The following is a 26,631-nucleotide window of genomic DNA, read 5'->3' as shown; positions in this document are numbered from 1 at the left end:
GTGGGTCCCAGGCCGTCTACTTCCCCAGCTGACTCTTACCTTGGCCTTGCCGGTCATGCCCAAGAGGAAGCTGAAGGTTCGTCGCAGGGAGGAGCCTACCCAGGTGTCCGAACCCCGTTCTAGTTGGCTACAGCTGCAGAAAGAGAAGAAAGAGGTGAAAAGATACTCCCAGAGAGATGGTGGAGGGGGGTGCCATGATAAGGAGAAAGGAAGTGGAGATATGAGGGGAAAGGCTCAGAAAAAGGGTGGGGAAGGTAAAGGAAGGACTCAGAGGAATGATACTCCCCACCCCCACCTCCTAGGACTTCCTGGATGTGAAGGGCTAGTTTTCCAGGCCCCTCTATTTATGAGGAAAACTCCAGGCTCCTCCCAGATAAATGCAGACACCCCCCCTCCTTCATCCAGGCCCAATCTTCTCTCTCATGCTGCTCCCAGCGGAAGCGGTATGGGGTGGGAGCTCTCAGGGATGGCATTTTCCCCTCCTAAAACAAGAGCCCTGTGTAGGACCCCCTCTGCTGTTTGGAAAGGGCCTCTGGGCCTAAAGCCAATAAGGACTGAATTTCCTGGGATTTCATCAGCCCCATCCCATGAGCTAATCCCAAAGCCAGAGCCAGGAGGATGTGTCAGCTAGAGATTTTCGGACCGCAAATCAGCCTGACATCTTAAAGGGCCCATTACTAGCTCTCACACCCGCAGTGTCTTAGAGGGCTGACCCACTCCAATCAGGCTTCAGCTGCAGGAGCCCAATAAACAGGTGCTGATTTTGCATGCTTATTGACATAGTTCAGTGGTCGGCAAACTCATTAGTCAACAGAGCCAAATATCAACAGTACAACGATTGAAATTTCTTTTGGAGCCAAATTTTTTAAACTTAAACTTCTGCCGAGGCCGGTTTGGCTCAGTGGATAGAGCGTCGGCCTGCGGACTGAGGGGTCCCGGGTTCAATTCCGGTCGGGGGCATGTGCCTTGGTTGCGGGCACATCCCCAGTGGGGGGTGTGCAGGAGGCAACTGGTCGATGTTTCTAACTCTCTCTCTCTCTCCCTCTCTGTAAAAAATCAATAAAATATATTAAAAAAAAAAAAAAAAAACTTAAACTTCTTCTAACACCACTTCTTCAAAATAGACTCGCCCAGGCCGTGGTATTTTGTGGAAGAGCCACACTCAAGGGGCCAAAGAGCCGCATGTGGCTCGCGAGCCGCGGTTTGCCGACCACTGACATAGTCGATGAAATCTCCCAGCTTTCGCCCGGATTCCTGAACTATGCCTTCAGCCTCTGCCCTCTCCCCTTTGGGTTCTCCTTAGAGCCACTGCCCATTGGTCAATTACCTGAGCCATCAAAGCTGATTCGTGGTCCTTGGTCACTGTCTCTCCCTAAGACGGTCCAACAGCCCCTCTGCCTGCTCACCTTTCTGGCACTGACAATTAACTCTCACTCTCTTTTATTTAACTGACACCCTGTCGTCTGGATACTCCGTTTCTTTCTTTAATTTCTTCCCCATCCCATGGGCTACCAGAACCTTCCTGAGCCTTCCCTGGGTCAATTCTATGCAGCTCAGGGAGGAAGATATTTGGAGGTCTTTGATCAGAAATGTTAAGGGGAGCAATGTTTAGGAAGCATTGCCCCTCCCCCACCCAGGCCTTTAAAGGACTCCAAATCTCCCCAAACTTACCTTTGGCTGAAGTTAGCAGCAGAGGACTGGGATAAATTTCCTGCCAACACAAAAGGAGACGAGAAGTGTCCAGCTGAAGCCAGACAAAGGCGTCCAGGGCTGCCTCCCCCACCCCCTCCACCTGGATCAGGTTCCCAAGCTGCAGGTGCATGTGACGCCATTCCTGAGGGTGAGCTCTGGGGAGTCGGGAGGGAGGGCGGGGTCTGAGCAGAGCTGAAGAACTTGGGAGCCAGGGAATCAGGGCACCAGGGTTATGTGGAGAAGGGGGCTGAGGACCCAGTGTCTCCGTCATGTTTCCGGTGAATGGGGAGGACAGAGGTTTCACAGTGAGCTCCCAATGCCTCATCTTGAGGACAAGGTATATTGCAGTTAACTGTCCTCCATCTCTGGTGATAAGGGAGGCTGGAGAGCCTCAGGTGTCCTATGTTCTCCTTCATTGGAAGGAGAGTGTCAGAATGCCAGAGTCCTGAATTCAAATCTCTCATTTAAATAAAGGCATTTTGGGGTTTCCAAATTATAGTTAGATATAACCCAGGATATATCTGAACCCTAAAGAGCTCACCCTGAGGAGTGGTGGTGAGACAGACAAGGGGGAGCTACCACGGCTCTGCTCCCACTTTGACTCACCAGCTGGATCTGAGCCACTCGAAAAGCAATTGATGCCACTCATGGATACAGACTTCGAAAGCATGCCAGTGGCTGAGTGGTCCAAAGGGCCAGCAGATGGATGACAGGAACCCTGACCCTAGAACCACATCAAGAACCCTCACACAAAGATTAGGCTTCATCCACCTCCCCTACTCCCCATGCGTTTCACTTTCCCGCACCACGTGGCCCACCTTCAGGGCCTCAGGCCTTTCACCCCTCCCCCATCGCAATCCATATCTGGGATATTCCACTGAAATAACTGGGAAGTTCTTCTGCTAGTTACTAGACACCACGCTGTGCAATTCAAGCCCAGGCTTCCTTCATATAGAGAACATCTTAGAAAAGATTTACCCTGAATGGTTTCCAGAGATGACAAACTCAACCTATGGAGGCCAGACATGTAATGAGAAAAACTGAGGTCATCTGGGTTTAAGACAATAAGGAATAAAAATATTTATAAACCACACGCTCAACCATTAGAAAATACCTTTATCCCAAGCCTACTTGGAGCATCACAAAACTGACCAAATATCAGGCCATAAGGCAAATTTTAATAATTTCAAATAATCTGTGTCATAGAAATCATAGGAAACAACCCAGAAGTCCCTTTCCAGTAGATTGAATAAAGAATCTTTGATAGCCCTGCTAGTGTGGCTCAGTGGTTAAGCATCAACCAGGAGGTCACGGTTCAATTCCTGGTCAGGGCACATGATCAGGTTGCAGGTTCGATCCCCAGTGTGGGGTGTGCAGGAGGCAGTCGATCTATGATTCTCTTGCATCATTGGTGTTTCTATCTCTCTCTCCTTCTCCCTTCCTCTCTGAAATCAATAAAAATACTTTTTAAAAGTAAAAATGCACACTGGGAGAAAATATTCACAATACACATATCTGACAAAAGACTCAAATCCAGAATAGATGAAGGACTTTTACAAATCAGTACAAAAAAGACAAGCTGGTGTTTGCAGCCCTTGCTCTCTAGCATCAATGCAGCATCTGACTCACAGAGTTCCATCCCAAGGAGAAGGGGGTAAGTAAAGAGGTCTCTATAGCATGGCGCCTACAAAGCCGACTGCCGCCAAACTGACTGGTAGGAAAGCACCTGGCTACCAAAGACACTCAAAAGGGTGCGCTCTCTACCGGAGGGGGATGAAACCTCATTGTTACAGGCCTGGTTTTGTGGCACTTCGTGAAATATTAGATGTTATCGGAAGTCCATTGAACTTCTGATTTGCAAACGTCCCGTCCAGTCAGGACTTCAAAACATCTGCGCTCCCAGAGCACAGCGATTGGTGCTTTGCAGGAGGCAAGTGAGGCCTATGTGGTTGGCCCTTTTGAAGACACAACCTGTGTGCTATCCACGCCAGACGTGTAACAATTATGCCCAAACATCCAGCTAGCACGCCGCATACGTGCAGCACGAGCTTAAGAATCCACTATGGTGGGAAACGTTTCATTCTTTTATTATGATGATGATTTCATAGTAATGTGCTTCATAATGGCAAAGAATGGAAATTATCCAAATGTCCATCAACAGAAGAATGAAATGAAAACGAATGAACTATAACTTTTTGCAACACAGGAATAAAAATTAGAAACAGAATGTTGAATGAAAATTATAGAAAAATGTGTATACTATAACATCATTGTTTTTAAATTCAGAAGCAAGAAAAAAATAATATAATATTAGGGGATGCATATATTTGTGTTAAAACTCTTTTAAAAATTAGCCCTAGCCAAAACCGGTTTGGCTCAGTGGATAGAGCATCAGCCTGCGGACTGAAAGGTCCCAGGTTCGATTCCGGTCAAGGGCATGTACCTTGGTTGCGGGCACGTCCCCAGTAGGGGGTGTGCAGGAGGCAGCTGATCGATGTTTCTCTCTCATCGATGTTTCTAACTCTCTATCCCTCTCCCTTCCTCTCTGTAAAAAATCAATAAAATATATTAAAAAAAAAAATTAGCCCTAGCCGGTTTGGCTCAGTGGTAGAGCGTCGGCCTGCAGACTCAAGGGTCCCAGGTTCGATTCCGGTCAAGGGCATGTACCTTGGTTGCGGGCACATCCCCAGTAGGAGGTATGCAGGAGGCAGCTGCTCGATGTTTCTCTCTCATCGATGTTTCTAACTCTCTATCCCTCTCCCTTCCTCTCTGTGAAGAATCAATAAAATATATTTTAAAAAATTAAATGAATGATAAAGAAAAATCAAGATAGTGATTGCCTCTATGGGAGCCAAGGGAAAAAGAGAGGAAGACATAAGTAAAGATAAATGTATGGGTGATGTTCTAGTTCTTGAGATGGGTGGTTGATTTATTGGGCATTCATTTTTAAATATTATATTTAAAAGACAAATGACCCAGCCAGTGTAGCTCAGTGGTTGAACGTCGACCTATGAACCAGGAGGTTACGGTTCAATTCCCGGTCAGGGCACATGCCCAGGTTGTGGGCTCAATCCCCTGTGTGGGGTGTGCAGAAGGCAGCAGATCAATGATTCTCTCTCATCATTGATGTTTCTAGCTCTCTCTTCCTCTCTGAAATCAATAAAAATATATTTTAAAGAATAATTTAAAATAAATTAAATAAAAGATAAATGAAAAAATACAAGGGACAGTATTAGCAACTCTGGCAAACTGGAGAGCACAGGTCCCATTTAAGGACATCTGAATTTTTAGAAGTGTAAGCACCACACTGGCCAAACAAAATAAATTTTGGAGCTAGACCTGGCTCCTGGGCCCTCAGTCTGCAAGCCCTAGTCTAGCTTAAGGAGTCTCAGACTTTTGGTCTGTGGATGTTGGTGAAGAACGTATATCCACTTGCTATTGCAGGAAGAAACAAAAAGACCCCAAACATATAGAGAAGGAGAAATATAAGGGGATTGCTTAAAGATTGGTTGGCGAGAGGAGGGGAATCAGAGCAGGAAGGCAGAGAAAAACATTGCCCCACTGCCCTCTGTAACCAATGGGGGAAAGAAGAAGACATATCGGACCAATAAGGGGCGAAGTGGGCAGGAGGAGAGGAAGGCCGAAGAGAGGGAAAGCAGTCTGAAGGAATGGAGAAGAGAAGAGGAAAAAGAAACTGTTATTTCTCACGCTCATCCTGTATGCCAGCCTCTGTACCGGGCACTTTGACAACTTTTTGTCATCTAAGAATCACACCTTTAAAAGGTCGTTTTTGTTATCCTGATTTTCAGGAAGATGAAATAAAGTGTTCAGCTGGTAAATGAAGGATCTAGGAGTCAGTTTGATTCGGAAACCCTGTTCTTTCTACCATGCCACTTTGACATGGAGGCAAGGAAGACATGCAGAGGTGCTGATGGGGGAAAGTGGGCGAGGGGTAAGCTGGGGCCTGCTGCTCCCCTGATAGGCTGTAACATGTAACAGCTCCTTTCTCTCAGCCTCTCCCACACCACAGGCACCGGAAAAGGAGGCTGGGGCTGGGCCCCTTGGCCAGCTGGAGGAAGAGCTGGAAGGGTGGCAGCCTCTTAGTCACCAGTCTTGAGACATTTCTGTGAGGCACTCTTAGCTGGCTGACCAAGTGGGGTCTCTACAGCCCTGGTGTAGCCTCAGTGGTCTGTGGGTCCTGGTTTGAGAATCCCCCAGTTGTGTTCCCTTAAGCCAGAAGACTGGGCAATCTCTGTATTTCTCATTTAATAATCGTCTGAGTATCTTGCTGGAGAACTATTATCTTTCAGGGTACCAGATACCTAGTCTCATCCCACAAATAATAAGTTCAGCTTCAAACCTGAGAAGTGGTTATAACAATTAGGGGAACAGGGGCCTTTTAATGGGAGAGGAATAGAAATTCCTACATCAACACAGAGACCCAGACCCAGAAAGGAAGGAACAGAGAGCCTTAGAGAAAAGAGACAGAAGCAGGCAAACAAAAGTGGGGTACTCAGCATGCAGACTCAGGGAGCAGACAGAGGGGTACAGACAAGAGATTCAGAGTCAGTCAGATGGAGTGATGCTTGGGCACAGGGAGACCCAGCAGCTGGCAGAACAGAAGAGGCACAGAGGGATGGCTGGAAAGGCAAGGGGGCGGGAAGGGGAGGAGGTGGGGGCTCCCTGAGAATGTGTCTGTCCATACCACACTGGAAGGTTGGCCACCTTGGTGCTGCAGTTCCAGAAATGTGCCCAGGTCCTCTTGGCTCTGCAGTAAGGCAGCCTCCTGGGCCCCAGCGCATCCCGATGCCTGCAGTTTGCTCCTGAAACACACATTGCCACCACTGCCCTCTGTATCCAATGGCCAGTGATGGGCACAAGAGAGGAAAACTGCCTCAGCCCAGCCCTGTTGCTTGCCCCCAGCCCAACCCTTCCTGTTGGCATAGGCACAGCCCTGACTCAATCTGGCCTCCCTCTCTTTGGAGCTGTGCTTTGGCAGAGCTGCAGAGCTGGCTGCAGGCAAGGGTGACCCCTGGTGGTCATAAGACAGTACTGCCCTCCAGAAGAAAGCCAGTGTCCAGGGGGAGGCAAAGAGCAAGCTGGATTCTCACTCCCTGCTTTCTAAAGACAACTTTTGTCCCTACTCATCTAGATGATGTATCCAGAGATCCCTTCCCTCTCTACCCAAGGAGCAGAATTAATGCCTGATAGCGAAAGGAGACATCTGGAAGACTTGAGGTACAGTGAGCACCACATAAGGGGTACCCACGGCATCTCTGTCTTCAACAGGCTGCTCTTAGGCAAGTGCCATGAGCCCTGCAGGCAAGGCTTTTCGCTCCAGTTCTGGCCCAAGGCGCAGGGTCCTCTCCCCTCACTTGCTCAGCCAGCCCTGCCCAAGAGCTAGAAGAGGTTGGTCTACTCACCAGAGCTAAGAGAACCTATGCAAGGGTACCATTGCCAAAGCAGAGAGACAGGGCCCTTCCATCGCTAGCAGGCGCTCACAATGACCACTCACACTGAACTCTTCATGCTGACCCCTGGGCCTTCTTTTTCTGACTTCCTCTGTTTTGGGGGAAGTGGTCAGGGATTTTCCAGGGGCGGCGGGGAGAGATGGGTCCCTCTTTTCTGGTCTGCCAGGAATACGCATACCTCTGCGCAGAGCCACTCTTCTCTCATGGCGGGACTGCACTATGATGTCCAAGACATCTTGAGTCTGCCTCAGCCTGGAACCAGCATGGAGGCAGCAGTTTGGGAAAGGGGCTGGGTCAATGCCCCGACCCTAGAACCACTTCTCTCAAGAAACCTCCCACAGTTCTCTGGGCCTGTTTCCTCATCTGTGAAATGAGGAAACTGGACCATATGATCCCTGAGTCCCTTCCAGCACTGAACCATTATATGGTTCTTTCTTTTTTTTTCTTTTTTTATAGAATTATCAGTATTTTCTTTTTTTTAAATATATTTTATTGATTTTTTTTTTACAGAGAGGAAGGGAGAGGGATAGAGAGTTAGAAACATCGATGAGAGAGAAACATCGATCAGCTGCCTCCTGCACACCCCCCACTGGGGATGTGCCCACAACCAAGGTACATGCCCTTGACCGGAATCGAACCCGGGACCCTTGAGTCCGCAAGCCGATGCTCTATCCACTGAGCCACACCGGTTAGGGCATTTTATGGTTCTTTTAAATCGAAAGTAGGAGATGAAAGCAACAAGACCCAAGTGTCCTGATACTCCAACCCTGTACCTCCCCTTCTCTACTCCCACCCCCACCTGCCCTCGAGACCAGGGAGAAAGAAGGAGCTAGAAACACCAGGGAAAGCCACATCTTGAAAGGCAGGGTCCATCTTTCCCAAGGGCTCACCAAGGCCTGGGATCTAAGCCTCCAGAGAAGGAACGAGGGAGTTATTCCTTTTGAACTAGGTCTCAGACTTAAGGGAAGTAGGGATAGGAGGCCCCCGGGATTTACCTGCTCAGATGATCCTGGTGCTCCCTGTCTGGCCCCCAACTATGTCTTTTGAGGGGGTCATAGTTGTGGCTATGGGCACGGAAAGCCCCCGATCTTCGGAGCGGTACAGCATGGAAGCCATCTCTCTCCTTCTTTTTCCCCTCCTCCTCCTCCTCCTCCTCCTCCTCCAGCTGCTCTCTGGATTCAACCGCAGACAGGCAGCGGTGAGTGTGGTCCTGAGGCACCAGGTCTCCACCTGTGAGGGACACCTCTGGGACGTCTCTGTTCATGGAAGGCACACGCAGGCCAGTCTGAGTCAAGAAGACGGAGAAGGGTGAGCAGAGTTCTAGAACTCTGGAACCCTGGAGCTAGAAAGGTGTCACAGTCAGCCAGGCCTAGCGCATCGAGTCACTCCTCGCCTTCTGAGGCACAGCATTGGGGAACGGCTGGCTGAGGAGCACACCAGGAATTAACTGCAGAGCCAAGTCCGGGGCTTGGGTTTTCTGACTCCCAGTCTACTGTTCTCTCCAGTTCATAACGCCATCCTCGCCACTCTGCTATTCCCTTTAGTGAGCACCTCCGGGAATTGAACAGGCAACCTCTTGGTTCCTGGGTTGACACTCCGTGGCAGGAAGCCAAGCCAAGCGAAGAGACATAGAGATTGTTTCTGTCCTCGAGGAATTCACAGTCTAGTGAGTGACACATGTGCGCGTGTGCGTGTGTGTGTTTGTGTGTGTGTGTGCGCGCGCGCACAGACAAAGGCACAGATGACTGACTGGTCAGAGTATGCCAAATGCCACGAGAGAAGTTTTAACGAAAGGCTTTGTGCCATCAAAGGAATGAGTGCATATACCCAGTTGGAGGACTCAAAAAAAGGGGAACAGAAGGAAGTAGATAGCCTTTGAGAGGGGCTTCGAGGGGTGGAGTGGTTAGGATTTTTGGCCAACCTGGAGAGGGAGGCGTCTAGGCAGATAAAGCAGCAGGAAGAGAAGGTTCACGAGTGAGCAAGTATTATGCCTGGTCATCAGGGGCGTAAAAACACAACGATGGCCTCTCCCACGGAGCAGAGAGAAGGGCTCCACCATCGCGTCGTGCAGTTCCTTCTCTCTCCCAAGTGGGCATTGTTCTCACTGCCCAACGCTTCGGGCTGCCACCAGAGCTGGCCTCGGTGTGTCTCAGAGATAAGAACCCTCAGGTGCTCTTAAAGTTGAAAGTGATAAGCCCATTCCAGGAAGAAGTACCAAATACCAGAGCACCAGGGTGGTGAGGGGAGAGAGGGGGGAGAGGGGGAGCCCCCATTTACTGCATACCTCTGAGCACCTGGCTTCCAGGCCCCGTCTCTCTGGCACTTCTGCTAGAGTGCGTCTCCCAGGCCCCCCTTCTCCTGGAACCACCCCAGCTACTGAGGGGCTGGGAGTACCCAGGAGGACCAGGAAGCAGTGAGTCAGAAAACGGCCTCCTCCCAGGCTTTCTGTGCTGGTGTCAGCCTCCTCCAGGTTATCTGAGTCCCCCACCCCACCCAGGAGAGCCCAGGTGGTTGGAAAATCGTTCCCTCGACAATTTTCCCTTCAACCTGGTCACTGCCCCGCCCTCCCCAGGACCGCTGAGAATGTGCGCTTGCCTCTCTACCCCGGGGAAGCAAGGAGACAAGTGCTCAGGCCTCAGCAGTGGCATTCTCAGGGTAAGTCTAAGGATAAAGAAGGAGAGGCCTAGGGAAGGCCTGTGCCCATCCGTGATCATAGCATCTGAAAGCAATGTAGAGGGACAGATCCTCTCTCTCCTTGTTTTGTTTTTAATGTTTTTATTGGTTTTTAGAGAGATGGGAAGGGAGAGAGAGAAATAGAGATGGAAACGTCATTGATTGGCTGCCTCCTGCACAGCCCCCACTGGGGATGGAGCCTGCAACCCAGGCACGTGCCCTGACTGGGAATTGAACAGGCAACCTCTTGGTTCCTGGGTCGACACTCAATCACTGAGCCACACCGGCCAGGCCTCTCTCCTTGTTATCAGACTTGGGCCTCCTGCCATCTGACGTGCTGCTGCAAACAGGATGGGCAGATCTGCAGGGAGAGCAGGACAGAGCCTGAGGGCCAGGGATCAGTCCCTGCCAACCCGTGGTTTCTAAAGCTAAGATTTGGGGGTAAAGAGGATTCACGGAAAGTATTGTGAGAAGCAGGAGTGGAGAGAAGAGTAGGAACTGGAAGTGCTCACTAGGAGGAGAGGAATGGGACTGGGAACAGGACAGAAATTGAGGGGCACTGAGTGAGCACTGTGAGAATCTTGGGTCTGGCATTCAGTGACCTCATGAAAGAGGAAACCCTGCTTGGGGTACACCCCTGTACCCAGCCTCCACCTGCTGTCTTGGGCCCCGTTCTGCCCGCAAAGCTGCATTTGGCAAGATCAATGAGATGCAGTGAACTGAAGTCGTTTCATTTCCCTCTTTTCCTGGAGCTGCCACCTGCTAGGGATGGTACCCTACTACCCTGGCTGACGGACGGACAGATCTGATCCTGAGATCTTTATGTCCTGAGATCCCACCCTTCCTTTTCCACCTCAGAACAACTGGATTCTGACCTCTTCTGAAGGATCTACCCTTTTCCCCAGCACCTCTGTCATTTCATTCATTGTCTCTGCCCTCTGGGAAAATGGAACCCATTGGGATCCTTCTCCTTCCTATCTTCATTCAATTTCTCAGAGTTTTCCCTGTTTCCTGAATTCCGCCTGTCCATGCTATCATGCCAATCATTTCATTCTGTCCTGCAAGGAGAGGAGTTTTCCTCAACCCCCTCCCAGCGATATTCCTCCTCCATTTTCTGAGTCTCAGGCTGGGGGTGCCCATGGCTGTGCTCATTTCCCTCCTCTCCTACCGGCTCTCTCCCAGCCCCCTAGCCTCCCAGGCTCAGGAAATGGTGCAAGGGAACAGCCAGGGCTGGGCCTCACACAATGGCTTTATTTAGCTCCCGGATGTGACGTCACATTATTGCTTCTGCTGAGCAGAGAGATAGAGATGCTAAAATAGGTCTGGGATCAGAAGCCTGAGATGGCGACAGGAGAGGCAAGCAAGAAGGGCTCTGAGAAGTCCTTTTACTTGTCTTCCTGCTCCTGGATTAGATGGTTTTCCCACCAGCACAGACCACCAGTGTCTCCTCCTCTGAGTGTGTAACCTCCACCGACTACACTAGTCATCAGTGACTCTGAGTGGTGAGATGGGAGCATATCATGTTCTAATAGAGAGAGACATGTGTTATTCCAAACTCTGAGACCATCATTTATTTACATTGTTTTAGTGGAGTTGAAGTCCAGCAGATTCACTAGTTCTGATGCCTTCAAAAGCCACATGACCTTGGGAACTTGCTTAATGTTGTTGTTTATAATTGATTTTAAAGAGAGAGAGGAAGGGAGAGGGATAGAAACATTGATGAGAGGGAAACATCAACATCAATTGGCTGCCTCCTGCATGCCCCCTGCTAAGGATCTAGCCTGCAACCCAGGGCATGTGTCCTGACCAAGAATGGAACCTCTGACCTCTTGGTGCATGGGTTGGCACTCAACTATTGAGCCGTACTGGCTGGGCAATATTCTTGAGCTTCAGAATCTCTGTAAAATGGGAATGATAATACCTAAGTTGTAAGAACGTTGACAGACTTGATTGATAATGTATGTAATGTGACTAACATGGTGCTTGGGCCATATTTAGGTATTTAATAAATGCTACTATTGTTGTTGTTTTTATTATCTAAAGGCAGAGAGAGAATGTAGGGCATAGAGAAATGGAGAGATGGAGAGAAGAAGGCCCAACACAAGCAGAATAGGCATTAAATGATGGATACCCACCATCATCCCTTTAAAAAGAGAGAGAATAGCCCTGGCCAGTCTGGTGGCTCAGGTTGTTGAGCACTGTCCCATGCACCGAGCAGTCGCCAGTTCAATTCCTGGTCTGGGAACATGCCCAGGTTGCAGGCTCGATCCCTGGTGGGGGACATGCAGGAGGCAGCTGATCGACGGATGTTTCTCTTTCTCTCCCTTGCCCTTCCTCTCTCTCTAAAATCAATAAAAAACATATTTTTTTAAAAAGAGAGAATAAATAACCCACGGGCCAACTAGTCACAATTGTGATGGGGACTAATTATCATAAATAACTTCTGATGGAGTAGAGTGCACACAACCAGAGCAACAAGAGATAGCCTTTCTGTCCTTTGAGCCCCTGATGAAGCTGTTCTCTTCAAAGAGAAGGGAGGACAGAGTAACCCCTGATACTTTAAAGCTGGGGTCGACAAACTGCAGCCTGTGGGCCAAATCTGTCCTGCTACCTTTTTTAAATGGTTGGGGAGGGGGGGGGGATGCGCAGAGAATCAAAAGAAGAACATTACTTTGTGACACATTAAAATTACATGAAATTCAAGTTTTGGTGTTCGCAACATTTTTTGGAACACGGCCATGCTCACTCACTTATAGATAGTCTGTGGCTGTCTTTGCAACAGAGACCATGTGGCCCCAAAGCCTAGAGTAGTTATCATCCGGGTCTTTACAGGAAAGGTTTGCAGACTCCTGATTTAGAGCAACGGGGTCTCAAGATCTTAGGAAGGAGGAAAAAGAGATCAAAGAAAGACAGCCAACCTCGCTGCACACCATTCTGCAACAAACTGGGGGGAAGAGGGACATTGAAGACCCCAAATATCCATTTCCTCAGTTGCCTCTGGAGCCTACAGGGGGAAGAAAGTTAACGAACGAGTGCCTACATCATCTTCTTTCAGAGCAAATCCATCACACTATAGGGCCTGGGTTCTTTTCTTTCTAGCTTTGAAAGAAATCTGGCAATATTGCTGTGCTAATTCCCCCCCACCCCCGCCGACCCTGCTATCCCAGCCAAAGAAAAGAAGAAATTTCTAAAGACATTAGATGGGGGCTCCAAAAAAGTTGAATTTGTCCTTTCTACTCCATCTGTTATCTTAGAAATCTGAATGAGGCCATGGGGGCAGGCGGGGCTCTGCCTATGTTTGCTGCCAGCAAACACTGGGGATAGTAGCTGCTGCTGGCAACTACACAGCCCTTCTGAAGCCAGGGAAGCCTGGGGGGCTTCCTGGGTCTGGATCTTAGGTCCTAAATTGCCTGAAGGCGGTCATATTGTGGCAGACCCAGATCCGGATAATAAAGAGGGGGAGGGAGAGGCCTGCTGGCTCTCCTCCAGGTCTCCCAGGCCTGGGGGGACAGGGTCATTGAAAACCCTTTGATGGTTCAAAATTTAACCTACCTACTTCTTTTCCTGTGGAAAGTAAACCATTAATCCAACAGTGTCTGCAAAGAGGGCTACATCAGGGCTTCTCTTAACTTCAGAAAAAGAAGGCCCCAGCAAGCATAGTTCCTTCCCACCCTGTACCCCGAACACCCCATTCTATGGCAGGTCATAGTACCCGAGCTTCTGATCTCTCCCCTCCCCATCCTGATTTGGTCACATCATTACGCTATTTCTCAGTGTGAAACACATGAGACTTTGACGTGTTGCAGAAGACTGCTGTCCTGGAACTCCCTTTCCTTCTCTGGCTTTCCTGTCAAAGGAAAGGCAAAGGGTATAGAGGGGGAGGATTCATTCATTCAGGGGTCAGGCATGGAGAAGAGGGCCCAGAAGGGTCTATGCACAAGGACCACGGTGGGGCATGTGTACCATCTCTTAGTGGGACAGGACTAAGGACAGGCTACAGCCCACATCAGCTTCCAGGTTGACTTCTGCAAGGCACACACCTGCGTCAGGGCCCACAGGGCAGAGCTATTGATTTTATTGTTACCACTTAATTCCTAAGTTCAAAGCTAGAGAGCTGGCAGCCCCAGCCCCCTGACCTACCCACACCTCCTTTGACTAAGCCAGCAATCAGGCATCTCAAACCACCACCCTAAAGAACACCCACCTCTTTGATAAACCAGGCTCACAAGTCAGTCAGGAATTTGCTGTGTTGGTCTTCCAGGTGTCCCCCCCCCCCTTTTTTAATTGGTTTGCAAACCAAACTTAGGTTAGCAAAACCCCCTTCTTTCTTTCTGCATGGACCCAGGGTAGCCCATGACATGTGGGGCTACAGAAGAGAGGGAGAGACCAACCAATCCTCTCCCACCTCCTCATGCCAGTTTCTTGGCATGCGTCATGGGTGCTGTGCCAGATAGGTGGGGCAAGAGAGGGTCTGAGGTTCAGAGGGACACACCTGAGAAGACTTTGGCCACTGTGTCCCAGGGAATTAACCCGTCAGATCCCAGGAGACAGCTAAAAGTAGTGGGCAAAGTAGGGAACCCCTAATCTGATAGATAATCTAAAATCAGGACTTCCCTGGCTCCAGGTATGAGTTGGTGGCCTTCTAAATTTCACAACCCCCAGGGGGAAAGGAACAATGTTAGGCACTAGAGGAAGGGGACCCCGAATGAATTCAGATATCAAGGTTTTAAAATCCATAGGATTGTGACAATTAAGAATATGTATAAGGGATTAGCATCACTTGTCACACACGTATTGAGTGTTAGCTGTTGGCCATAATTGTGATTCCCTCTTTGTGTGTGTGTGTGTGTGCATACACACACATACACACACACACACACACACACACACAGCCCCCTAATTAAAAATGAGAGCTGAATGCAGGGGGCTGGTAGAGAAGCTACACACTGTTCTCCCCTCCCTGGTTCTCTGCTTCTGGGGGAGTGCCCATGTATAGGGAAAGGACCCCGAGAAAGGGAGAAAGGGATGAGAGGGAAACTCACCAGACTTGGGAGATATCCCAAGGATGGGGGACTTGTTCCTGCCCTCAGCTGGTGACTTCAGTATAAGAAGAAGTCCTGCTTCAGGTAGGCCCGCTAAGAATCCAGTCCAGCACCTTAATGGAAGGGCCCCTCTCGTGGTCCTTTTAAAGGAAGGGCTCATGATCCAGAGGTTTGCACAGGAGAAGACAGGGGGGACTCATTCCAGTCCGGACCAGCTGCCTCTTCTATTACTCTAGCACTTCCCTTCCCCGCCCTACTTCAAACACCCTGTGTGCAGGCCTTTAACCCCTTGTGTGCTGGTCCTGAGGATTCCTGGGACCCCCATCCTCAGCATTCCCTGGACAAAGGGTGGCCCCTGGATTTCAGGTTCATGTGGAAACAGGTAGAGGAAACCAACCTGGGGTCATCCTGAGGGGAGAGTATGTGGGAACCTGACATCCAAGGAACCTTCGCCCTCCCTCCAATGGGGACAGGGTGAAGGAAGGAGAGAAAGAGAACACCTAGGGAAAGACTCACAGCTGGAAACTTACTTAACAATGAGGTCCTATTGGGGTCAGGGAGGCCCTTTGTCCTCTCTCCAATTTGGCTTCAAAACTGCTTGTTGGTCCCTTTAAGAGGCAGGTTACAGCAGCGGGTAGGGGAGGAAAGATTGTACTTTCTGTGATGAAGGGAGGAGCCTTAACAGGGTCAGCTACATCTGAGGAGGGCCCTCCCTTCAGCCCACAGGAACATGGTGACCAGGCAGCTCAGCATCCACGTGGCTCCCGTGCCCTCCGCATTGTTGTGGATACCAGGCCAGGATATCTGACCAGCACCTCTACCCTCTTCCCTGATAACAGCTGGGGGGCCTGACTCACCCTCACGTCTTCCATGGGGCAGAGGACAGTGTGGGCAGACACTGGACTTCCTGAGCTAACTGGATCCTCCTCCTGACAGCCCTGCTGGAGTTGGAAGACCTTAGCTGGCTCTGCCCACTCAGTAGTTATGGGGCCTTGGAGAAGTGATGTATTAGCCTTGCTTCCTCATCTGTAAATGGAGGTGTTAAATGAGAAACGGGCAAATACTGACACACCAATGCCGGGCCCATACTAGTTATTCAATAAATAAACTAGCTGCCACTTGGTGTGACTTTGGATAAGCCACTTCACCCTGTCTGTGCCTTTCCTGATCCATTAAATAAGAGGGTTAAAGTAGGTGATCCATGGCCCGTGCTTGCTCTAAAATTCTCGTTCTGGATGAAAGGAAGAGGGCAGTTGCTGCCAGATGTGGAAACTGCATCGTTTCCTACCTGGCTGGGCCTCAGACCCCAGGATGGGTGACATGGGTAGCTTCTCCCTTCACAAGAACACAGGGGATACACCTGCCTCATTTTACTGGCGTGGGGGCCTCAGACATCCTCTAATGAAACAATCTCTCGATTGTTCAGACGAGGACACGGGCTCCGGGAGGGGCGTGATTTACCTGAGGTCAGACAGCCAGCAAGTGGTGGATGAGGTGGGCGGCTGCCCAGCATGCTGCTCCTCTGTGGTCAGTCCTGCCTCCACCACGCGGAGCCACTGCATTTCCCTGTTTCTTGGAAATTCTTACACCCGTTTCCCATGGACTTTCTTCAGGAAGAGTCCCCAAGCCCAGTGTGTGGAGGTGGCCATCCAGGCACCTGGTTCCTCCTGGTACCAGGGCTGGGTGTGTGGGTGAGCAGGTGCCAGCTGAAAGTTTGGACGACGTGGGAGGAATAGTCAGCTGGTTTCCAGGGTGGGATCTGGAACGTGTTGGCAGCTGCGTTACTCTCTGTATTGCCTTTTAGGGAGGAGCCCCTCAGTTTTGGGACCCAACCTCCAGGAAGGATGGGGGACCAGGGCTTACTGTCCTTCCGCCATGCAGACCTGCAGGCAATCTGGAGATCAGGGTTCCCACCTTCCTAGGGTGGTTTCCATTAGAGCAAAGGACTGCTATCTACCACTCCTCCTCCCATTCAATTACCTCAGAAGTGAACAGGGTTCAGTCATAAAGCCAACTAGTCCAGCTAAGTCTGTCTCCAGATTTTAGAGGCTTTATATTCTCCAAGCCCACTACTTACAGGTGGGCTTGAACTCCATCCCGACACCAGTGGAAGTGGATCCCTTCAGAGAGGAAGTATCTGGTTTGGGCCCCTTTGCAAGGTGCCTGTGACACTAACTGCCTTCACAATGCTTCTCTTGTTATCTGTCCGCGCCCCCCTCCCCCACCCGAGTCTCCTCCATTCTAACAAGGCCCAGGACACAGTGCTGAGTTCTGCAAGGAAAGGTAAAGATTGCCCGTTTTCGGGAAAGGAGCACCTCTGAGTTGAGACAGGAAGAAAAGTTCTCTAGGACCTTTGGGTTATGAAGCTTATCCTGTCCTCTAGAGCACAACACCGCCTCCTACAGGTGAGCTCGCTGTTCTCAGGGGAGACCAGCAGGTGGAAAAGTGTGCTTCCTCCTCCAAAGACTAATGCTTCATAGACCTCGAGAGGAAGATGATACGCACCAGACTAGCTCCCTTTTCCTCCTGAAGCCCCCCGCCCCCCGCCCCCCGCTTCTGACCCATTGTTTTCTCCCCCGTTCTCCTGAGCAAGCCCCAGGCCTCCACCAGGAACACAACGGCAACAGCGTTGTGCTGTCTCCTCCTTGCCCTCTCACCTGGCCAGTCCTGGGGTGTCCGAGCCACAGCCCCTGAAGGAGGGATGTGAGCTGCTGGAGGGCTACTCCATTTGGAGCCTCCCGTTGTCTCCATGTCCTTTTCATCCTTCCTGGGGCCCAGAGGCTCCACTGCTGGGCAGAGGAAAGGTTAAACCGGTTGGGCAGCACGCCCCCCCTCCCCCCCCCCATCCCCAACAGAGTCTAAACTGGGAAACTCGGTGGCAGGAACAAAGCGGGTGTTTGTTGGGCTGCTCCTCTGCCTGGGAGGCTGTTCTCGGACCACGGCATTCCTGGGTTGGACAGAGTCAGCTCAGAGTGGCTTCTCCCCACCGCTGCTGCAGCAAAAGCCACTGCCTCTCCACAGTCCGTGCTTAGGGACAACTCAGGGCATCCAGGTGCTGCTGCCGGGCCAGCGCTCAGAGCAGAGGCATAATTCAAGCTCAAGAAAAGCTAGTTCTTAAACAGAGGAAGGAATAGAACCAGGTGTTAAGAGATAGCTTTTCAAGAAGTCAGTAAGTAAACCTGGCCAGTTTTCTCAGTGGTTAGAGCGTCAGCCTGGGGACCAAAGGATCTTGGGTTTGATTCCTGGTCAGGGCTTGTGCAGGAGACAACCAATTGATGTGTCTCTCTCACATGGATGTTTCTCCACCTGCCCCCCTCCCCCACTCCGCTCTCTCTAGAAATCAATGGGAAAAAATATCCTCGGGTGAGGATTACAAAAAGAAGTCAGTATATGAGACCAGAATGTCTTCCCGGCGTGAGAACGCCTTCCCCATCCTCTCCTTGAGCTAAGAGGAGCTAACAGTCAAGAAAGGTTCTGGGGAATATGTGGCGATTGGTGAGAACAGAGGGAAGTAAGAGATGAGGCAAGGTGCTCAAAAACGGATAGACATCTCCATGGGAACAGGACCCACAACCCCCACAGCAACGAGGCAGGGTTCAGCTCACCTGTCTGAGCTCCAACAACCTGCACTCACCCAGCTGATGAGAAAATGGGCAAGTCAGTGTGGCATTTGTTTTTATTAGAAAACCCATTTGGTAAGCACTTCCCTAACCCAGAGCAGGAGCTGGGTAGCCTCCAAGAGTCCCCCAGCTTTCACTTTATCTTCTATCCACTTCGGAGAGGGAGAGCAGGAGAGGGGGGTGGTGTCATGCAGCCTCCAAATGCCCCCTTCTGCACTGAAGAGCTCATACCGCCAGCAATATGCCCTACGGCACCTCTAGGCTCCGGATTCTTGTCTGTATGGCTTCAAGAGGGAAGCGAGGAACCGCTCGTAAACTCCTCAGCCCAGTCCTTCACTCCGGACGAGAGCAGGGCAGGACCCAGGAGAAGGTGGCCAAGGGCTCAAGGAGACTGCGTCGGAGATACCCTTTGGAGTCTGGAAAGCACCTGGATGTCTTGGGATGGGCGGCTGTGCAAGCCCCCTCAGTTCTTCTTGGTTTTGGGAGTGTCATATTTTCTCTTGCTGGAGTACCACAGCAGCAGGGGGACCCCGATGGAGGGGAGAGTCATGACCCCGAAGGCTGCCCAGTCCAGCTGTGGAAGACAACGAAGGCCTTGCTTAGACTATGGAGCAGGGCACAGGAGAGGACCAGGAAGGAGGGTCCAATGAGAAAGGGAGCAGCCCGGCCCAAATTTTAAGCAGAACCATGACAGGAAGGCTCCTCTGCCCACTCCTGATGGAGAATGGATCTCTGAAGACTGATCTCTCTTCCCAGCTGTGAAGCCAAAGCTTCACCTGACCCCACCCAGATGGGAAGAAAAGCTTTTCTCTTTCAGACAATCTGTGAGGAGGGAGATGGCCAAGTATTGCCCCGACAGTCAAGCCTCCTGTGACCTAACCCCACTCTCTCCAGCCCCTCCCCCATTCCTCCGCCTCAGCCTGCCCTGCAGCCCCCTGGACTACTTGCCATACCTGGATGGCACCACGCTCTTTCTCACTCCGAGCTGCTCCCTCTCCCCACGATGCCCATCCTTCCTAACCTCCTCCTCCAGAAACCCGCCCTGACCGGGACCAGGCTCGGTGTTCCTGCTGCATGCTCCTCCAGCACCTGGTATAAGCTCTCCAGCACAGCATTTCCCCGCAGCGACTTGTTCTGAGTCCCTAGGAGCCCCTAAGATCGTTATGAAAGGGGCTATGTCTTGGTCACCATTGTTTCCCAAAGCAAAGCACTGAAGTGAGCACATAATTAGGAACTTCATAATTATTCACTGAATGAATGGATGAGTACATGAATTTCCTCATTCAGAACTTTAGGCAAATCTTGAAAAAATTCTGTCTTAGACTAGACCACAGCTAAGTTGCCGCTTCACCTTCCCAATGCTCTACGACTCTTTGAATCTAAGCAGATATTCTTTTTAAATCTCAAAACAGACTCAGGACTCCAAGATGGGGCTCTACTCAAGGATGAGGAAAGAAAAAGGGCAGTTTTTGGTTCTCATAATTGTGATCTCATGAATAAAAATCTCTAATCATAGTTAAATTAGGATATTGGATGGCTGTATCAGACACCAAAAAAAAAACCAGATATGGCAAAAACCAACCAATTAAACAAATCTTCTAAGGGGGCTAAGAGGTCCCAGAACCCAAGGTGGTCTCATCCCAGACAACACTGTGCCGCTTACAAAGTGAGGTGAGAATCTCCTATCAAACTCCCGCTGAGCCAGGATTCCGCCCTGTCCAGGTGCGCTGGTAAAGCCAATCTGAAAATAAAAGCAGGACATTAAGGCAAGTCCCACGCTCTCTCATCTGAGAAAGGGCAGTCCCAACCAACCCAGTTCTAAGCGTTATTCTTTTTTTTTAATTGACTTGAGAGAGAGAAACATTGGTTTGTTGTTCCATTCATTTACTAGTATGCATTCACTGGCTGATTCTTGCATGTGCTCTGACAGGGGATCGAACCCACAACCTTGGTGTATTAGGACGATGCTCTAACCAACTGAGCTACCCAGTCAGGGCCCAAGTGTCAGATTCTTAGAGCTTCAAGAGGAAGAAAAGCTTTTGAACTAGAGAGAGTTGGATGATTCTTCCTGTGTTGTAAAGAGGGGTAAATTAGGAGCCAGGACACCTGAGAAACACATGATGAGCATTTACTAAACACGGAGGCCAGGGATGCAGCTGAAATTCAAACCAAATCCTTCTACCTTAGACTCAGACTCTGGAAAGAGTGGCTCACCACCACTGGCCCCTCTGCAGGGCCAAGTGTGTAATGGAATGACTTGCACTTGCCACTCATTCCCTTATTCCTCCAGTGGAAATACTCTTCTGTACCTGAGTGCCGTGAGGCTCAAATGAAATGAGAAAGATTCTGGACAGCATAAAGCCCTGCCCTAATGTACATTACTAGAGGGGGCTGAGTATGGCCCACATTCCTTTGTCGTGGAGAGGAGGCCAAGACTTGGAGCACACTGCAAACAACTCTGTTCTGAAGTGGCAGCCGAGCCTTTGGTTCTTTGTCTTTTAACCCATTAAACACCATGCAGAACCAGAGTCCTAAAAGTTGGTTCTTTATTTTTTTCTTTTTCTTCTGAGGAGCTGTCAGATTGTTTTCCCAACGTGGCAGCAGCATTTTATGTTCTCACCAGTCGTGTTTTAGCGTTCTATTTTTTCACATCTTTGCCAACGTGTTACTGTCTTTATTATAGCCATCATAGTGGGTATGAAGTAGTATCTTATTATGTCTTTTTGTTGTTATTGTTGTTTTTAATACTCACCCAAGGACATGTAGAGAGAGGGAGGAAGGAAGAAAGAGACAGAGAGAGACAGAGAAACGTCACTGTGAGAAGCATCAATCGGTTGCCTTCTGCATGCTCCCTGAGAGGGGATCAAAATCACATCCCAGGTATGTGCCCTTACCAGGGATCGAACCGGCAACCTTTTGGTGCACAGGAAGCTCAAACAACTGAGCCACCCTGGCCAGGCTATTTTAAACTTTTTTCAATTACAGTTTACATTCAATATTGTTTTGTATTGGTTTTAGGTGTATAGCATAGTGGTTAGACAATCACCTACTTTACAAAGTGTTCCCCCTGGTATTTCTAGTACCCACCTGGCACCATAGCTAGTTATTACAATATTACTGACTATATTCCCTATGCTGTACTTTACATCCCCATGACTATTTCTAAAGCTGATTCTGAAGGCAGAAATGACACAGGATGTGGCAATGTAACAGGGATTACCAAAATATGGTTCCACATGGTTTATAAAAAAAGAAAATTCAGAATGTGCATTTAACGAGAATTTTGGATTTCGTTTAGTTCTATGGTTGACTCTATTCCAAGTCCTCTCCCTACTGTGCACTTGCTAAATAGCCAATAGCCCATCGTATGGTCCTGTCAGAGGCCTTTATGAATTCATGACCTAAGGCTCTTGAGGGCTGGGACAGCATCTTAATCTTCTTAGTATTCTCTAGAGTCCAGCACATTGCAGGGGCTCAATAAATGTCTGTTGACCTTTACATCAATCAGTCAAAGATTATTTACTACTGTTTCTATTAAACATGGGAAACAGAGCGAAATCTAAGACAAAGTCCCTGGCTTCAAGGAGTTTGTATTACATTGGGAGTGAGGGTGGGGGGAAGACCTACACATAAGAGAACTACTGAAGACAATAAATAATTAAATGTTCAAGTGGCCTACAACAGAAGAGCTACAGATGTTTAGTTGCCCTCGATGAATGTTTACTGAAAGAAGAAGTAGGAAAGAGCAATGTGAACTGTAAAAGCAGAAGACAGAAACGAGGACCTGCAGCTCACAGCTGGGTCTTGAGAAGGCTTCGGCTAATGAAGTGGAGGAGAGAGAGTACTTCAAACAGAGAAGCAAGGCAAAGTGGGAAGAGCAGCACTGGGAGGAGAAGGGCGTGCACAAAGGAGCCTGGCCTAGCTGGGATGGAGGGTCTTTGTGCGTCGAGTGGAGAGAAAGCTGGAGGCAGAGAACAGCTGGACTACTGGAGGGTGTGCAATGAGAGGCAGAAAAGCTTGACCTCGATGTAATTAAGCAGAAGCATCCAAAGCAAGGGAAAGACATGGACACAATGAAGACGGGGAGTAATCTGACAGCGGCATAGATGAAGTGGAAGGGCAAGAACAGAAATGAACCGGGCAATATATGACCCATTCCAGATTAAAAGCCAAGCAGAAGGAACGAAGAGGAAGGGAATGCTACAGTACTCGCCTCCCATCCACTTCAATTGCTTTATTCAGAAACTTTATAATTTGAAACGTATTTCCTAAGGACAATATCCCACATTTCTGGTCTTTCTTATCTTTCTCAGATAAGAAATTTTATGCAAGAGGTTTCAAGGGCAGATCTGAGCCCCATCCAGCTATGGGTTTGGACAACTCACCACAACGGGCCCATCCTCCTGGGCCAGGTAAGTAACAGTTGCTGAGGTGAAGTTGAAATAACCAGCCTTGAGAGGGCGCAGGACAACAGTATGGGAGACGTTGCTGGCACTGGCCCAAGAGTTAAGGAAGGAAAAGATGAAGCTAAATTTGTAACAACCTTTCAACTTGTGGACAAAATGTACCATTTACAAAAGAAGTTGCCAATACATGTGGTGATTTCATACTTGCCAATACTCTGCAAGAATAATAAACATACACTTTTTTGTAAACCTAAAGTATATTACAACATACCTTTTTTTTTTTTTTTATCCTCACCTGAAGACATTTTTCCATTGATTTTTAGAGAGAGTGAAAGAGCGGGCCCGGGCCTGGGAGAAGCCTGCAACGGAGGTAACGTGCCCTTGACTGGAATTGAACCTGGGACCCTTCAGTCTGCAGGCCAATGCTCTACCCACTAAGCCAAACCAGGTAGAGCAATATGATGCCTTTTTAGCCAAGTTTTAAATCTATGGTGTACTCAGTATATGTTCAAAGCAATATATGTTATGGATGAAAAATTAGTCACTTAAGCTCACAGAAAATCTTTCATTGACTATAAGTGAAGGAAGTTCTTGAAAATGCAAAATAAAAACAAAAACCACAAAGAGAACACTAACTCTTATCAGAAAATCTAAACATACTTTAATTCACATGGGGAAAAAAAATCTAATTCAAAACACTCAGGAAACAACTGGTAGATCAGAATAAGAGACTCAGTGACTAAGAAGAGTCTTTGAAAGGTCACCCAGGTCCTCCACGTTAGCATCCAACTGAATTTCTTTTAAAAGCGCCCCCCTTTGCTGGGCCACAAACATCTAAGTGTCTACGTCTGCCCAATAGAGTATGTTTTAGGGCCTTATAACCTAAACTTCAGAACCTCAGGAGCATCCAAAGCACACGAACACAACTGTCACCAGTATCTCTTGCCCCATCTCATCCAGAGAGATGACAGAAGAATGGCCATGCACACCTGGACTGTGTGAAGTGACCCTGCTGCTTGCTTTGGTGGCAACATTCCCCCACCCCCACCACCAGCCTTCATCACCCAGTGTCAAGAGGATACGGGGCAATCCGGTCCCATTTGACGTTGAGCATTCCAGAGACAATGCCAAAGTCTTCTGGAGGGAAGGAATCATCAGATAATTCCACATCTAATGCAGCACTAGAAAACAGAGGCAACAAAAGAGGTTTGGAAGTCATGGATATGAAAATTAAAGCAATCAGCAATCAAATCTGCCTGCTTGTCCTAAAAATGCAAAACTACAAAAGACACATATGACTCACATAGACAGTAAAACTACAAAAGACACATATGACTCACATAGACAGAAATTTGGGTTTGTTGCACTGAAGAATCCAGGTCAAGGCCTGGATTCTATGTCTCAGAAGCACCAAAATACTCAAGTATCTAGGAAGCAATGGGCCCAAACCCATTCTTGTCTCAATTTCTCTGTGTGTGCTGTTGGGAGGATGGAGGGGGAGAGGAGCAAGACGCATATGGAAGATCAAATTAAAGGGAACAAAATTTAAAAAGGCAACAAAAATGTGTACAGGCTAATGAAACAAAGGAAGCTGAAACTGTAAACCCTGAGGTAAGACGGAATGATATATTTTACGCCTTCTCATTTTCCTCTCCGTTTCACAATTCCTGCTTCTTCCCCACTCTAAAACTCTTCCAACTCAAAAAAAAAAGTGGAAGATGGTTTCTTATAGCTTAGGTAAGAATGTCCTCTTCTTAAATTAGGTCCAGCAGTGTATTCATTCACTCATGATAGCTGTTGCTGGAGGTCTCCCAAAGAGAAATCACTGCTGGTGCTGTTCCCAGCTGGGAAATCTAAGAAGCCTGAAAAGGGCCTAACCTGTAGCTCCAGAGCCTCCTTACCTTGAGCCAACATTGTAGATGTTGTACTGTAAGGTCAGGTCTCTCCCCTCCACCGCATATCTGTTCAGCAGTGATTTGGAGGCCAAAAGCCTGGCTCCTTCCTCTGCTTGTGTGACAGCAAGTAGAGCCAACACTACAAATGCCAGCAGCCTCATCTGTGGAGGCAGAAGCAAAGTGAGCAGTCAACCCAAGCATGGAAAATCACCAAAATCTCCCTGATGGTCCTTCACGAAAAGCCTATGGAAGCTCTTTGATGTTCCGAAAGCAGCAGCCCCTTCCACAGGGCAGTCTCTAAGCCGCTGGAACTGACCTATTGGCGCCTCTCCTGCCATCTCCGCCCTGCAAGCCCTCGGGTCATCGGTCTAAGCACCAGCATAACCACCACCCTCTTTCTGCCGGGGGACCGAGGTGCTCCCCAACTGATAGGGTCTTCTGAAACGACACCATGTGGCTACAATAGTGCTTTTCTTGGGGTGCCCGATTTCGGCCGATCTCAGACCTGCAGCACCCCCCAGCTTTCCCTTACCGGGAGTCCCCCACGGCTGCTGCCTTCCAGAACGTGGCCCTCTCCTCCATCGCCCAGCTCCACTGAGACCCCACCGCGCGCTCGCGGGGTCCTCCCACACACCCTGCATCCCACCCTCCATCCTTCCCCCGGGATCCCATTCTCCTCGCCCCCACATCCTTTTGTGGTTCCCTCCCTGGGCTCAGTCTGTTCTGCCCCCTTCCCGCCTCTCCCCAAGATTAAACGTCCTTCCGCGGCGCACCCAGTCCACTCCCCCTCCCCCAGCTAACCCTCAGCCGCTAGGTGAGGTGCGGACATGAGACTACCCCTCCTGCTCGGGACTCACCGTGCACCCCAAAGAAGCCTTTGGGGGAGGGGAGGGACCAGTACCGGAAAAGAACGTCAGCATCCGAAAGACCGGAAATAAGCTTTGACAGGAAACCCCGGTGCTCCGCCCCATGCCTTCTGGGAGTTGTAGTTCTTGAACAAGCCCCACCTTTCCCTTTGTAGTGCCCGGGGACCTCGGAGACACGAGGCATCTCCGAAAGGCTTGTCTGTTTGTGCGTTCTCCTTGCTTTATTATTCTGCCCCTTTCAATGGCTTTTCAAGCTGGTTTGCGGAATTGGCATACCTAGAGATTTTGATCATATATTGAGAATGGCGAGTGTACTGTCGAACCAGGAATTAGAGAAAAGCTATTTCTCTCAGGGTACTAGAATTCTAATTCTAGGCAAGACACTTAGCCACCCCCTACGTCCAGTAAGTAACCAAGCCCTGAGCTTTATTTAGAATTCCTTTGAGGTGCTAACTCCATTTACCAGTCTGACTCCTGTGCTGTTGTCACATATTTAAATTTTCTTTCTATATATTTTAAACTCCATGAGACATTGTCATTTTTGTTTTAGAGTCAATGTTTATTTTTGTTAGTCCTTACCCAAGGACATTTTCCTATTAATTTTTAGAGAGTGGAAGGGAGGGGGAAGAGACAGAAACACAGATGGGAGAAGACACACCCATTGGTTGATTGTTTGCCCCCGAATGCACCCACACCGGGTGGGGATCCAGCCAAGGTACATGTCCTTGACTGAAATCGAACCGGTGACCCTTGAGTCTGCAGGACGGCTCTATCCACTGAGCCAAACTGGCTAGGGCATGCTATGTCCATTTTTATAGTTTCATGTCTCTGCTGAAATTTCTAAGCGTGTCTTTTATCTTCTTGAAATACTAAGCACAGTTGTTTTCACTTGTATAATATCAATACGGGGAATTGCTGTGGGTCTGTTTATTGTCTGTCATTTCTGTTTGGTCTCATTTATATTAC

The 26,631-nt window shown here is 49.2% G+C and overlaps 2 protein-coding genes across 5 annotated transcripts in view; both read right to left on the bottom strand.

Moving 5' to 3' along the window:
- The window catches only part of ARHGEF2 (Rho/Rac guanine nucleotide exchange factor 2), a 37,831-nt gene extending 29,605 nt beyond the window's left edge, over positions 1-8,226 (bottom strand). Inside the window, exons 1-5 of one of the 3 annotated variants that reach the window (XM_080647494.1) lie at positions 8,159-8,226; positions 6,398-6,515; positions 2,299-2,416; positions 1,672-1,711; positions 40-133 (exon numbers count right to left, since the gene is read on the bottom strand). In XM_080647494.1, the coding sequence (XP_080503620.1) occupies positions 40-133; positions 1,672-1,711; positions 2,299-2,362 (198 nt within the window). In that variant the 5' untranslated portion in view covers positions 2,363-2,416; positions 6,398-6,515; positions 8,159-8,226. Of the gene's footprint in view, positions 1-39; positions 134-295; positions 522-1,671; positions 1,712-2,298; positions 2,417-6,397; positions 6,516-8,158 lie in introns of those variants that run through there. The other 2 variants (XM_080647501.1, XM_080647496.1) reach the window with 2 other exon arrangements.
- Positions 8,227-18,537: 10,311 nt separating this feature from the next.
- SSR2 (signal sequence receptor subunit 2) lies at positions 18,538-25,728 on the bottom strand. 2 transcript variants are annotated; one of them, XM_080649391.1, is made up of 6 exons: positions 25,657-25,728; positions 24,806-24,960; positions 23,987-24,085; positions 22,884-22,992; positions 20,162-20,239; positions 18,538-19,072 (listed from the first exon to the last, which is right to left on the bottom strand). In XM_080649391.1, exons 1-6 carry the CDS (start codon positions 25,717-25,719, stop codon positions 18,962-18,964), a joined length of 615 nt encoding a protein of 204 aa, XP_080505517.1. In that variant the 5' UTR covers positions 25,720-25,728; the 3' UTR covers positions 18,538-18,961. The 2 variants fall into 2 exon arrangements, with proteins under 2 accessions (XP_080505517.1, XP_080505518.1); XM_080649392.1 differs by having other exon boundaries at positions 25,601-25,661.
- Positions 25,729-26,631: the final 903 nt, after the last annotated feature.

Source organism: Plecotus auritus (genome assembly GCF_963455305.1).
Source record: "Plecotus auritus genome assembly, chromosome: 12".
In the NCBI taxonomy this organism is placed as follows: domain Eukaryota; kingdom Metazoa; phylum Chordata; class Mammalia; order Chiroptera; family Vespertilionidae; genus Plecotus; species Plecotus auritus.
This window is presented reverse-complemented; position numbering and strand designations above follow the sequence as displayed.